Raw genomic sequence first — 12,886 nt, forward strand, 5'->3', positions numbered from 1 at the left:
CTCATTTGTATGTCTATTTTCATTATTGTTGAGGTTTAAATTTGCATTTAACAATAATATATATGACATAAATACTCATTTTTCCCCAAAAAATGTTAGGTACACACACATTTGAAATATCAGTCAGAAAAGTTTATATTAAAAATGTTGTATTTATAATATTTAGTAACTCAACTAATATTTAGTTAATTTACAATGTTAAATATTTTTTTTGATTACATTTTTATTTATTATTTATATAAAATTATGCTTTATACATTTTATTATGCTTTAAATAAATGTACTTATAAGCTAAAAATGTTTTACACCACAAAACTAATGCATTTCTGCCATACTGAATTTTCATTTCCTTGTGTTTAATTATTATTAGTTATGGTTTCATTTTGTATTGCACATCTCTGAAGATTGCAAACTTTGGAGAGTGACAATATTTATTATGAATTAGATTTTAATTAATATTCAGTCAAGTGTTTCATCTCAGATTGTTTTGTTTAAAGTAAATATTGGTCTTTTGCAGCCTTTTAACACAATATAAACAGTCTTTTCTAGAAATAGCTGATCTAAATAGTCAGATTTTCCTAATGGAATCTGCCACATCAGTCTGGAAAATCCATGTCCAGCCGAATCCGAGGTTTATAAAATATCTCTAAATGCAGTGAAAACCTGATGTGACTGAACTGAGCAGACCAGAGAGGCAAGAGACTGACTAACCCACTTCTATTAATGCAAACATGTTAAGTTATAGAGACTGGTCTACTCTGCTGGTCACATGGCCCAGTCTGTTGTGATTGGTCGATCGCTTACAGCGCGTGTCGGAAACTAAACGGCCATTACAATATCTGAATTTCAAAATGAAAACAAAACTTATGCCTAAGGCACATAAACCGATGCTTACCTCACTGCTGTGACCTATCACCTCATCTCCATCTTTCTTTCTATTTACTGCTGTTTTACTGTAGTCCAAATGTGGTAATACAACATCATATCAAAATGTTCATCAGATATGTTTTTAGTAGCTATCTGAGTAAACGAGTCATTTTGCATGTCTCTTTTCATTCACGTGACTCGTTGTTTATGTTGTAGCGCCTCCAGCTGGTCACTCAAGCACACTGTCTTTACACTAACCCGCCAACAGCTTTGTCAATAAATGAATAAACATAAAATTGCATAAAGCATGTTCTTTATGTATATGAACGGATACTGAAGACCCTTCCTCCACTCTGAATGATACTGCCCTGAACTTTCAAATGAAACTGTAGATTCCTAATAGTAGGCTAAAACAATGACAAAAAGAGAAAGAGCTGTTCTTACATTAAAATAACAGCAAATTTGCTTGCTTGAACAACAAAAAACTACTTAGAGACCATTATTAGATCTCTAGTCTAAAGCATTCAGGAATATGCCAGTAAACATGCTATATTCCAGGGTCATCATCTATAGATAAATTCAATTTATACATTTTGAGGCCTACTGCTTTTTATATGGCCTTTATAACCTACAATATCACACACACTGTATATATTTATATGTATTATTTTGACTATAAATATGATTTTACATTACTAACAAACAGTACAATTCTGGTTAAGTCTTTTAATTCATAAATGCATAAGAAAAGTTAGACTTTGTGAACACACAAAATGCCTCATATTTTAAAATATGAAAATATTATATATATATATATATATATATATATATATATATATATATATATATATATATATATATATTTTATATGAGTCATTTCACGGAACTGGTACGATTTGAGTCCCTCTGACCTTTCTTAGATTATTGGGTCTATTGGGTCACCAAAATATATTTTTAAAAGCTTTTTGTATTAATTGAAATGCCTCCTTTAATAATGTTTAAAATCATGACATACATTTTATCTTCATATTAGAAATTATTTACTTTTTTTCAGTTGACACCACCTATTTTGTCATGTCCCTCAAGGCCTTCTATGAAAGTGTACTTGGGATATGAATAATAAAATGAGAAAAAAGTCCATTCATTCTGTCATTCCCATAAATATCCATCTGTGCTTTTTTGCTGGTAATGTTTTTTTTTCTAAGCAAATTCATGATTATTCATTAAAATCACATTATTTAGTTCCGTACCTCAGTAACCCCTCAACCCCGTTACACAAACCATTCTCCCCTATAAAAATAATGAACTGATACTTATGTGACATCATTAATAGGAAGTGACATCATAGAAGTCTTCTGAACAACATTGTGAGCAGAAACAGGCCAGTGACCACCTTCTTTAATAATTATGACTAAATTATGTTGTGAAATTGTGTTTGTCAAGCTTAACGACTCAACCCCGTTACATCAATTAAAGACAGAAAACTATTACTTGTGAAAATGATCTTTGTTATTTCAACATTATTCATGATTTCTTAATATCATGCATGCCATGTGCTCTCCATTTATTCACTAGATTTAGAGCAGTGGACAATTTTGGCAAAAAATCACAACCCCGTCACACCTATATATTTTTTACTATTATTATTATTATTAATTTAAGTTTATGAAAAAGTAATTTAAAGTTAGTTGAATTCTGTCTGAATTGTTCAGAGCAATCATAAGAATTTAGTTCAAATTCTGAAGTTAAGCCTTTGATCAAAAATGAGGTTGCTTGTTAAAAAGTGCCCATTTCAGGCTTTATAGCAAAAGTGTGAGATTTTATGTAACTTTTATATTTGCAATTACTGAATTAGTGTGAGGGACGTCTGATTAATAGGAAAATGTTGATTTTATCACAAAAAATTTTTTATAATAATATTCAGAGAGCTCCCATAGTGTCCATACCTTAAAATAATGACCAATAATAATAGGGATTTGATGCCTGAGATGGGAAAATATATTTTTCTGGAAGTTAAATGTCATTGTTGTGGGGTGTTCAGAAAAGTAATACATTTTGGTAAAAAAATCTAAAAATGTGTAAGTCCAAATCCCACCTTGCATCCATTCTATGTTGTTTGATGTACTGTTGCATTAAAACTTCCAAAAAAAAAAAAAAAAAAAAAAGGTTTGCAACATCTGACTGCAGGCATCTGGAAGTTCCATCCATGTATTGGATGATTCAGCAAACAAGCAGTTATAATATTTGGGAGTGCAAACAACAGTAAAGCTTTATACAAAAGCAAAACTGAAATTATTCTCGCATGCCAAGGCAAAAAACACAAAGCAATTAGTCAATGATCGGTTCTGAACCATTTCAAAAGAAAACAAAAGTGGAACTTTGGATAAAAGTGTCTGCCAAATGCATGACAAAAGCTATTCAGTTATATAATGGTTTGGATCAGTAAAGATAGTTATCATGTAGCCTTTTTTACACCCTTTCAAAAAATGAAAAAAGAAAAGTAAATAATCACGCCTGACTTCCCAGAATAAGTTGTGCAACACGGGAATTGGCCACAAGAGCCAAAACATTTACAGCACATCACAACCAGGAAACTCCATGTCCAACCCAAAGCCCATAATGGTCAATAAATCCAGCTTCATCCAGAACTGACTCAGCAAAAAGACGAGATTAGAAATTGCTGCAACATCAATGTCAACACTGTGCTTGAGAGGGTTTAGTTGACACTTTATGAGCAAAGATCCAACTGACTCACACCTTTAACCAATGAGTCTTTTCATGAACGCAGGCAGAAATGACTGCAGGAAAAACTCCCTTCATTTGAGTGGCATTAGATTTCAGTGAAAAAGTAGCAAGATATCCAATTAGATTAAGAGAATTGACCTCTAATAACAACATGGCGATATGAACAGTATGCCTATATTTTCATAAACATGAATGACGTAACCTTTATGTATACCAATATTAAAGTGCAGCCATTTTCAAATGACCAGTATACATAAAGGCATTATTAAAAAGCCTAATTCAAGGTTCACATCTTTTGATCAGCAAGACTGCCGTTATTTGAGTGTAATCATGCAGTAAAGCTTCCATTCACTCATACTATTCCACATTATAAACCGCATTTGAAAATTCTGAAATGAACAAGGAAGCAAAAATCATTTTGTAATAAACTTTATTTTGGTCCCGAGGAGACAGATTAGTCAAAGAGTCCGAATCCCATGTCGTCATCGGATTCTTCAGACTCCTCTTTCTTCTCTTCTTTCTTCTCCTCCGCTGCAGGAGAAAGAAAAGGGATAAAGACGTTAACATTACAGGACCTAAAGGAAGCCAACCCTAAACAGTTCACATTTATTTGACCATAAGTCAAATTACAACTTTCAAACAATAACAGCATGTTACATTTACAAAACAAATCCTGAAGGCCCTTTGACTTTTTTCCCTTAATGAGTTATTTACGCAAATTTAACTGGGGTTTATTAATATTTCATAAAACATTGCCCTAAATATCATCAGATTTTTATGTGCATTTAGGGATGGAAATGCTGGATGGAAATGCCAAAATGCACATAAAATCTAAAAATGTGCATAAACCCTGTATGAGCTCAATTGAGTCGGACAAATATATCCAATAAGAAAATGTGCATAAATGTGTTCCTCAAAATTCCTCAACGCACATCAAAAAGACATGTGACTTTGTGATGGGAAAGCATAACGGGACTAACCAGCAGACCGATCTTTTTGCACAGCATCTAAAGTGTTGATTTGGTTGTTCTGAAACGCCTGAGCAAAGCCTGTCTTTAGTCGAACCGTCTTACACGACTGTGTTCTTAAACAACAGGCACTCGCCTCCGAAAGCAAGATAACTTTATTGCGTTTCGTCTGCACGCTCCGAGGTGCAAGTAATTTACTATATATGAAATTATTATATACAATGGCTTCCCCTACTGCAGCAACTTCCATTGTTCTAATAGAGTGCCTCAGGGATGACGTGTTTTTGTAGGCAAAACCCAGAAGCGAGTTAGCATTTTAGGACTTACAGTTCCATCGCTCTAAAGTCTATGGGTTTTTTGAATGGGTTTTTGCTAAATCGCCTGAAATAAGGTCTGTGGTTAACAAAGCTTCTAAATATTTTCACGTTTTGATCTATGACATAAAACACCAGTTATAACCCACTTGTGATTTTTTTTAAACCTTTATTTTGTCTTAAAAACGGCGGTTGCTAACAAGTTGCTAAAAGAGACTATTTCCTTTGGCAGGGACTTTAGACGTCATCATGACAAACAGGGCATTTGGACAGCATTTCTCATGAAAAAGTGGGCAAGTATTCATACACAGCGCAGATCACAATCAGAGAGCATGTTTTTAAATAAAGTTTTCCTAAAGAAAGTTTGAGGAAGCTTGGTGGTGGTGACGTTGATCCGCGACCATGGTGTGCTGTAGTCCGTTTATAGCCTACTGTTAGCCTTTTATATCTGACGACTTTATTTAGGCTTCAAAATGTATAAATGTTGTATTAACTTATAAAGATGATCTTGATAGACAAAATGTGTAAGTGTCAACCCTTTGATGAGCTTATTTTCTGCGATTTTCCAAAAGTCTATGGGAAAAATTAATAGGCTTTCGATCGAGGGAACCTGTGCGCCGCTAACTTCCGGGTTGGCCTACAAAAACACGTCATCCCTGGGGTACTCTATTAGTGATATTTTGGGCCTATTTATCAGGAAGTGACGATTTTGTATTATTCGGCTCAGTGGATAAAAATGCCAATGTTTTACTCGCAAATGTTTTTTTTGCAACTTTGGATGGGAAGATAGCGAACATCAAGATTCATCAGGCTTAAATTGTGAAAGGATGGTTGAGAGGGATCATGAAGAATGGAAATAAATGTTGTGATGTTATTTCCAACAAGAGGTGAATCAATGTTTGGTCAAGATCTTGACAATGCATGAGGTGAGCACTCTGTAAAGTCTCCTCCAGCACATCCCAAAGACTTACACTGAGGTTAAGGTCAGTGTCAATACATGTGTGAAAATGATTCTTCATGCTCCCTCCCAACAATTTCCACAATTTGAGCCTGATGAATCTTGACATTGTCATCATGGAATATGGCCATTATGTGTCTTCCTACATGGTTGTTTAATTCGTTTTAGAAGAATTGTTGGCAAAAATATCACGCTAGAAACAATCACTGCAATAATGATCCAGTCGTAGACTCAAAGTATTTGCCCATTTAAATCTTTAAATTTAAAATGTACATTTTTTTGGGCCAGGCAGTGTTTATAATCATAATACAATAATAATACTTTGATTACTTTCAGCCACATTTGTACTGTTTAGTTACTTAAAACATTTTTAATCTACTTGCCCGTCATAGATATTTGGTTGAAATTGTTGACTGAAAATCAACTTGAGCAAATACATATAGGATGAAAAGTTCTGAGCTATACTATCCTACCCATTAGAGAGAGACAGGAAGAGGCATAATGAAAATAAGGCACTGACCAGCAGGGGCGGCGGCAGATCCTCCAGCGGATGGGGCGGCAGAGGCGGAAACAGCCACAGCACCACCGGACGGCACGCTGGCCAGCTTACTGAAACCTGTCAGACGGCAAAAGACACACACTTAGGCCCTGTTTACACCTGGTATTAAGATGCGTTTTCGTTGAGTGGATCACAAGTAGATGAGGGAGAGACATTCCCGTTTACACCTGGTGTTTAAATCTGTCTCTTCTGTCCTGATTTCTTTGAGGGGAGGGTATATGGGCAGGTAAATGAATGGGTTTTTCAGAATAGACAAAATAAGCTCATGCAATTTACATCTGAACACGACCGGAGATGACGGAAAAACATACGGAGATCATCAACTTTTATTTCTGCTCTGACAGACACAAGACCAGCCGAACGCTGTGAGTGAGTGTTAGAAATCAGGAATGGTGAGAGAACATTGTGCTTGGTACATTTTTCATCTTCAAACCAAACTTGGGTCTTCAAAAAGTTTAAATCCCGTCTGGCTAGAGCTCTTCCCATAATGTTTACTCATTAGGTCAGTAGACGGACTTCTGTAGCCGTTTGAACATATTCGACCACATGAGCGTTTACGTTATGAAAGCAATCCAGTCGAATGCGTTTACAACTACCTCTGGAAGTGATTGAAAGTGGACAAGCTCAAAACGTTTTACAACCACAGTTTACACCTGTATTTAGTGTCGTCCACTTTTGACTGATCGACCAAATACGCTTCTTAATTCCAGCTGTAAACAGGGCCCTAGACACATGCTCATGTTCACCAAACTGATCCTGTACCCTCTTTAAAAAGCCCTTGATTCTTATCCATGAATCATTGACTCACGATTCGTTCAAAGCCGCATAATTGTTCGCGAAACACAGACGTGTGTTGTAGTTCTGCTGTGGTTTTCGTTAGAACTATTATTTCATTGCAAAATAGAGTAAATACTGGCAGTACTGTGTTTAAAATGTACGTTTTGTTTTTTGACCTGTTGTATAATAATGCCACGTTTGCAGTCACGTGGATATTTGGGAACAATTGCATTCTTGCTCGTTATCATCATTAAATACAAGAACTCACAAGGTATGTTTTTGTAATTGAAATCGAAATTAATCCATTATCCGTGTCTATATTTGTTCTTCATGCGAGTAAATGCTTAATCCCCACTATTACAAAGGTGCATTGTTGAGAAGGACAGTAATTTAGCGCGATTTACGGCAGCAGAATCTGCACGCAATCTATCATATGCATGCTGCTTGTGTGGATACAGTCGTTTTTGACTGCAAATGATGAGGTAATTTGATTAAATGTACTGGATTTACGGCATTTCGGCAGTTAGAAAAACATGCCCGGCTTTAATATTATTTTAAGGTAGAATTAAATGAACTACTCAGCAGTTTATTTGCTCACGTACCCCAGTTTGGGAGCCACTGATGTAGGAGAATCTACAGCTAGCTGTGCATTAAACAACTTTAATGCACAATGTGGAGGCAAAGAACCACCTGACATGAAGCAGAGTGCATTCAAATCATTTAATGCACAGCTAGCCATGGACAATCACACTTACGCCAGTATTGACAAGTTAAAGCTGTTATTGGTGTTTGCAGCACAATATTTGACCTGGAAAAGTAAAAATGATGGTTACGATCGGTTAATGATCAGTTATGGCTTGTTCGATCTGCTTTGAATCAGACATGGAGATAAAGTGCCATAAGATCACATTTATTTGAATGGCTGGACTTAAACATTCTCAAGTCTCTTACATCTGTAACCACTATGTTACCAGTGTAAATAATGACCGACTTACCTTGGGCAATCACCTCCTCAATATTTTTGCCATTGAGCTCGGACACAACCTACAATACAGAAAAGAGAAGCACATAAACAACAGGTGAATGGATGTAGTCCCTTACAAACACAACATTTGATCTGGTCTCTGTGTTCATGCATAGTTATAGACTCACCTTGTCCATACGGGTGTCGTCAGCTTCAATGCCAACACTGTCCAGGATCTTCTTGATGTCACCTGTGCTGGGACTCCCTTTGCCTCCGAGGGCAGCGAGCAGGTAAGCAGCTACGTAACGCATCCTACATCAAATAGAGAGAAATTAATGGAAACATGAACAGTTTTGACTTGAAAAATGGTCATCGTTCAAAAATATTTGACAGCTGAATGCCTCAACGATTTACACAAATAATTTAATTCAAGCAAATAAGTCTTCTGAATTTAAAATAATCCTAATTTTACACTTTATTACACTATTTACTGACTATCATAGGTTTTTTAAATTAAAAAATGCACCAAATGTGTACACAAAAACGCAAATGAACAATAATTGAGCTCTTCTCCTAATAAAGAGTTAAATATTAAAAAAATAAGAGGGCATTTAGTGTGCTTGAAATAAAACAACAGCTCAATCTCTCACTATAGTAATTATGTGTTGAGCCACATGGCGGAGTGTACTACTGCTAGCGGACTGTGTTTCAATACATCAATCTGAGCTTCTCCACTACATCAGCCTCACAAATGAAGGATTGAGGGTCTTTATGATATTAAATACACTCATTATTCGCTCGTTTGAGGTTTACGTGTGTTTGTTAGATCGGTGTTTTTATTCACTCACTTTACGGAGAGAGAGAGACTCGCGTGCTCACAGGCGGGCTCGTGCAGGCAGAAAGGAAGCGGAAAGGTGGCGAAAACCGGAAAAACGACACGAGCGATGACGTCACACGCGAGGAGCGAATCGAAAGGACGAAAGGCACGTCAATCACGAGGTTGAGGGCGGGGTCTTTTCTCTTTCCCTCCTTTTTTCGAATGAAGTCGTCATAGTTGGGTAAAATATTAGTCTAGTTAAATATATATATATTTTTGTTTCCATTTGCTCAAATATCAAAATAAAAACTCCATAATAATGTTTTCATAACTTTCAAAAAAGAAAAAAAACAAAAAACAGAGAGCAGTCAGAAAAGAGAAATGTGTCATTTTTACCGTCACTTCCAGTTAACTATTTTTTTGTAATTTGATAGTAGTGTAGTATAGTGCTATAAATATATATACGTTAAAAAAAAGAAAAAAAAAAAAAAAAGAAAATATAAAAAATGGCAGAATTTACGATGCCGGTTAAAACGCGTCACCACAGTCTGTGAAAGGGTCCATTACGCTAATAATAAAATATATTATATATTACACATATATAGTACACTAATAATAAAATATATTATATATTACGCATATATATTACGCTAATAATAAATTATATTATATATTACGCATATATATTACGCTAATAATAAAATATATTATATATTACGCATATATATTACGATAATAATAAAATATATTATATATTATGCATATATATTACGATAATAATAAAATATATTATATATTACGCATATTACGCTAATAATAAAAATGAGAAACAATATATAACTGGTATTTTTGTGCTCAATCACTGAACTATAAAATATCAGTGTGCCTAGTAGATGTGACAGTAGCCGTAAGTTTGCTGATTCATGTTTTATATATAATTTATATTACATTTAGGAAACAAAAATCATTCCAAAAATTGAGGGGAAACTTTCATAACTTTCAGAGAAATGGAAAAAAGGTCATTGTTTTCCTTACTAAAAAAGTCGAAAATTGGCATTTAATGTGACAAATTCTAAATTATTTAGCTCATATATATCATTTAAAGGGATAGTTCACCCCAAAATGAAAATTCTGTCATCATTTACTCCCCTTCAAGTAGTTCCAAACCTGTATGAGTTTCTTTGTTCTGCTGTGCACAAAAGAAGATAATTTGAAGAATGTTTGTAACCATGCAGGTCTCGTCCCCCATTGACTGCCATAGTATTTTTATTTCCTATGCTAGTTAGTGGGGGTTCATTTTTGAATTTTCACCTTTAAATCCTCAAGAGCAAAAATGCACCATTATGGTCTGCTGATAAAACATGCCAGCAGAGGTCATTGTTTATCAGGAGCATATAAACCAAATATATAGAGTGATCTGTGGTGTAGCTCATGCACAAATACTCTCATCTCATCAGTGGATTTTAAACCAGTCCCAAGGGTCAACTTGTTGAATAAATAAGCTTTCCACTGATGTATGGTTTGGACAATATTTGGCTGAAATATTTGAAAATCTGGAATCTGAGGGTGCAAAAAAAAATCTAAATAAAGAGAAAATCTCTTTTAAATTTGTCCAAATGAAGTTCTTAGCAATGCATATCCACTCACAAAAATACATTTTTGATATATTTATTGTAGAAAATTTACAAAATATCTTCATGGAACATGATCTTAACTTAATATCCTAATGATTTTTGGCATAAAAGAAAAATCGATAATTTTGACCCATACAATGTATTGTTGGCTATTGCTACAAATATACCAGTGTGACTTATGACTAGTTTTGTGTCACATATTAGCTAAAAGTCAAAATTTGTCCCCTGAAAATGATTTTCAGAGGTATTTTTTACCTTCATGAGAACTATATTTTCTAATTTTATGAAAACACAAAGAGTAGCTGTAAATAATGCCCAAGATAACATAACACAGTACTAGAAGAATATAGGCTACCCTTTCAATAACTGATCTGCATCTGCAATAACTGTATTTCAATCTGTTTCACACACACCTATTTTAGAATATCAAGTTATTATTTTGTCCTTTTTGGAGTTTGACAGTAAAATTACCATCCGTCTTCATTGTATGCAGAAGAGCAGTTCACATTTTCTGCCTAACATCTCCTTATTTTGTTTTACAGAAGAAAGTCATACAGGTTTGGAAAGACATGAGGGTGAATAATTAATGACAGAATTTCATTTTTAGGTGAACTATTGTTTTAATTGCTGCAAGTGTGTTAGTTGTAAAATCATCATGAAACGGTTTCTGACAGAAAGACTTAATGTGAGCAGTGTAAAGATATTAGTGTGAAGTGTGGATTTGTTGACAGATGTAATAAATGGAAAGTTCACCCAAAAATGAAATGTTTTTTTTTTTTTTTTTTTTGCCTTAATGTTATTTAAATCTAGATGACTTTATTTCTTTGATATGCAAAAAGGAGTTGTTTGACAGGATGTCCTGACTGCTCTTTTCAAAGTCAAAGTGTTTTGTCATATGCCATGAGAACGAAGTACAATGAAAATCTATCTTACTTGAATTGTTCTCCACAGACTATAGACAAGACAGAATACCATGAACACTATACAAAATATACATAAATGCAGATAGGCTATAACAAAAAATAAATAAGTAAATAAAATAATTTTTGCACAGACTGTTTCTGCATGTTGCACTGATATGCCAGTAGGTGGCGACAAGTGACCGTCTTGATTCGATCATTTGCTTAATTCAACCAATTTATTCAAAAACACTACGTTCTCACAGCAGGTAGGCTAAATGTGGCCCAAATCTGTTTTTGATGTGACTCATATCTGTTTTCCCCATGACAGTGTGAACAGTACAAACCACATGGAATCTGATCTTTTCAATTCAGATTTGTGCCACTTCCACATGTGGTATTAAACCCGATACAGGTCAGATGTTTTGTAATGAACAGTCATGCGATTTTTACATCACTCGCAAATCAACATTCGTCGTGATTCTGCGCTCATGGGAGTCTATTCAAAGATTTTACATACCCAATGTTATCAAGACAGTTGCGAAAGATAGCAAAGTCCCTTTAAGACAAGTCATTTCACTCGGCGGCCATCTTTGAAACGCCTCTCGTGCATCCTGGGCATCATGCAGCTCCAAGGCTGTTTGCCAAGCTTTCGATTAAATTTCATATTTGAAATCACTAATGAAATCTGACAACAACTGTCTCATAATTTTTTTTCCAAACGCTCGAATCATGACAAAAAAAAAACTGTATTTTTATGCTGGATCAAGCTAATGCGCATGTGCAGACCTAAATGCGCGTCTCTTGTGCCTTTATTTCGGAGGCGTGCGTCTGACTGTTTCTATAGAAACCGGTGCTTCTAACGGCCGCTGCAGTGACGCGATGACTTTACCAGTCGGCGATTGGCTCGTATTTAGAAGGCGGGACTTATTCCGCCATATTGCGCGTTACACTTTCTCCCATTCAAAACAATACGAGTGACACGTCTTGTTTTATTCTATATAGTCTTTGAAGATAGTCAGTAGAAGAACAGTGATGTGTCAGAACTCGTGAGTATTACCAAAGAATATACACTAACAAGAAGCGACACTCAATAGAACGTTCCATTGCAACACCGGCGCCCAGCAGCAGCCCTGCGTTTCCGCCATTTTGGGGTGAACGCGAGTCGGCAGTCCACTAGTTTCTATGGCAATATCAGCTGCTTTGTTAAAAAAAAACGTACATTAAAGCTGAAATCCAACCTGAATGATGACAACACAGAATAAAATACTATCACTAGTGATCATCAAATCCTTTTTACAGTTTATTTTACACACTTTGTGTTTAAGTCTTCCACTTTTTTTCACAAAACCCAGTCAGTTTGGGTTAAAATTATTTGAAGTTC

At 35.0% G+C, this 12,886-nt stretch overlaps 1 protein-coding gene across 1 annotated transcript; it reads right to left on the minus strand.

Annotated features, from left to right (window-relative positions):
* Nucleotides 1–4,025: 4,025 nt before the first annotated feature.
* rplp2l (ribosomal protein, large P2, like) lies at nt 4,026–9,155 on the minus strand. Its single transcript, XM_048183683.1, has 5 exons — nt 9,001–9,155; nt 8,341–8,464; nt 8,184–8,232; nt 6,373–6,468; nt 4,026–4,143 (listed from the first exon to the last, which is right to left on the minus strand). The coding sequence occupies exons 2-5, from the start codon at nt 8,461–8,463 to the stop codon at nt 4,067–4,069; spliced, it is 345 nt and encodes a 114-aa protein (XP_048039640.1). The 5' UTR covers nt 8,464; nt 9,001–9,155; the 3' UTR covers nt 4,026–4,066.
* Between the last annotated feature and the right edge of the window lie 3,731 nt (nt 9,156–12,886).

This window comes from Megalobrama amblycephala, linkage group LG3 (assembly GCF_018812025.1).
Source record: "Megalobrama amblycephala isolate DHTTF-2021 linkage group LG3, ASM1881202v1, whole genome shotgun sequence".
Taxonomy (NCBI): domain Eukaryota; kingdom Metazoa; phylum Chordata; class Actinopteri; order Cypriniformes; family Xenocyprididae; genus Megalobrama; species Megalobrama amblycephala.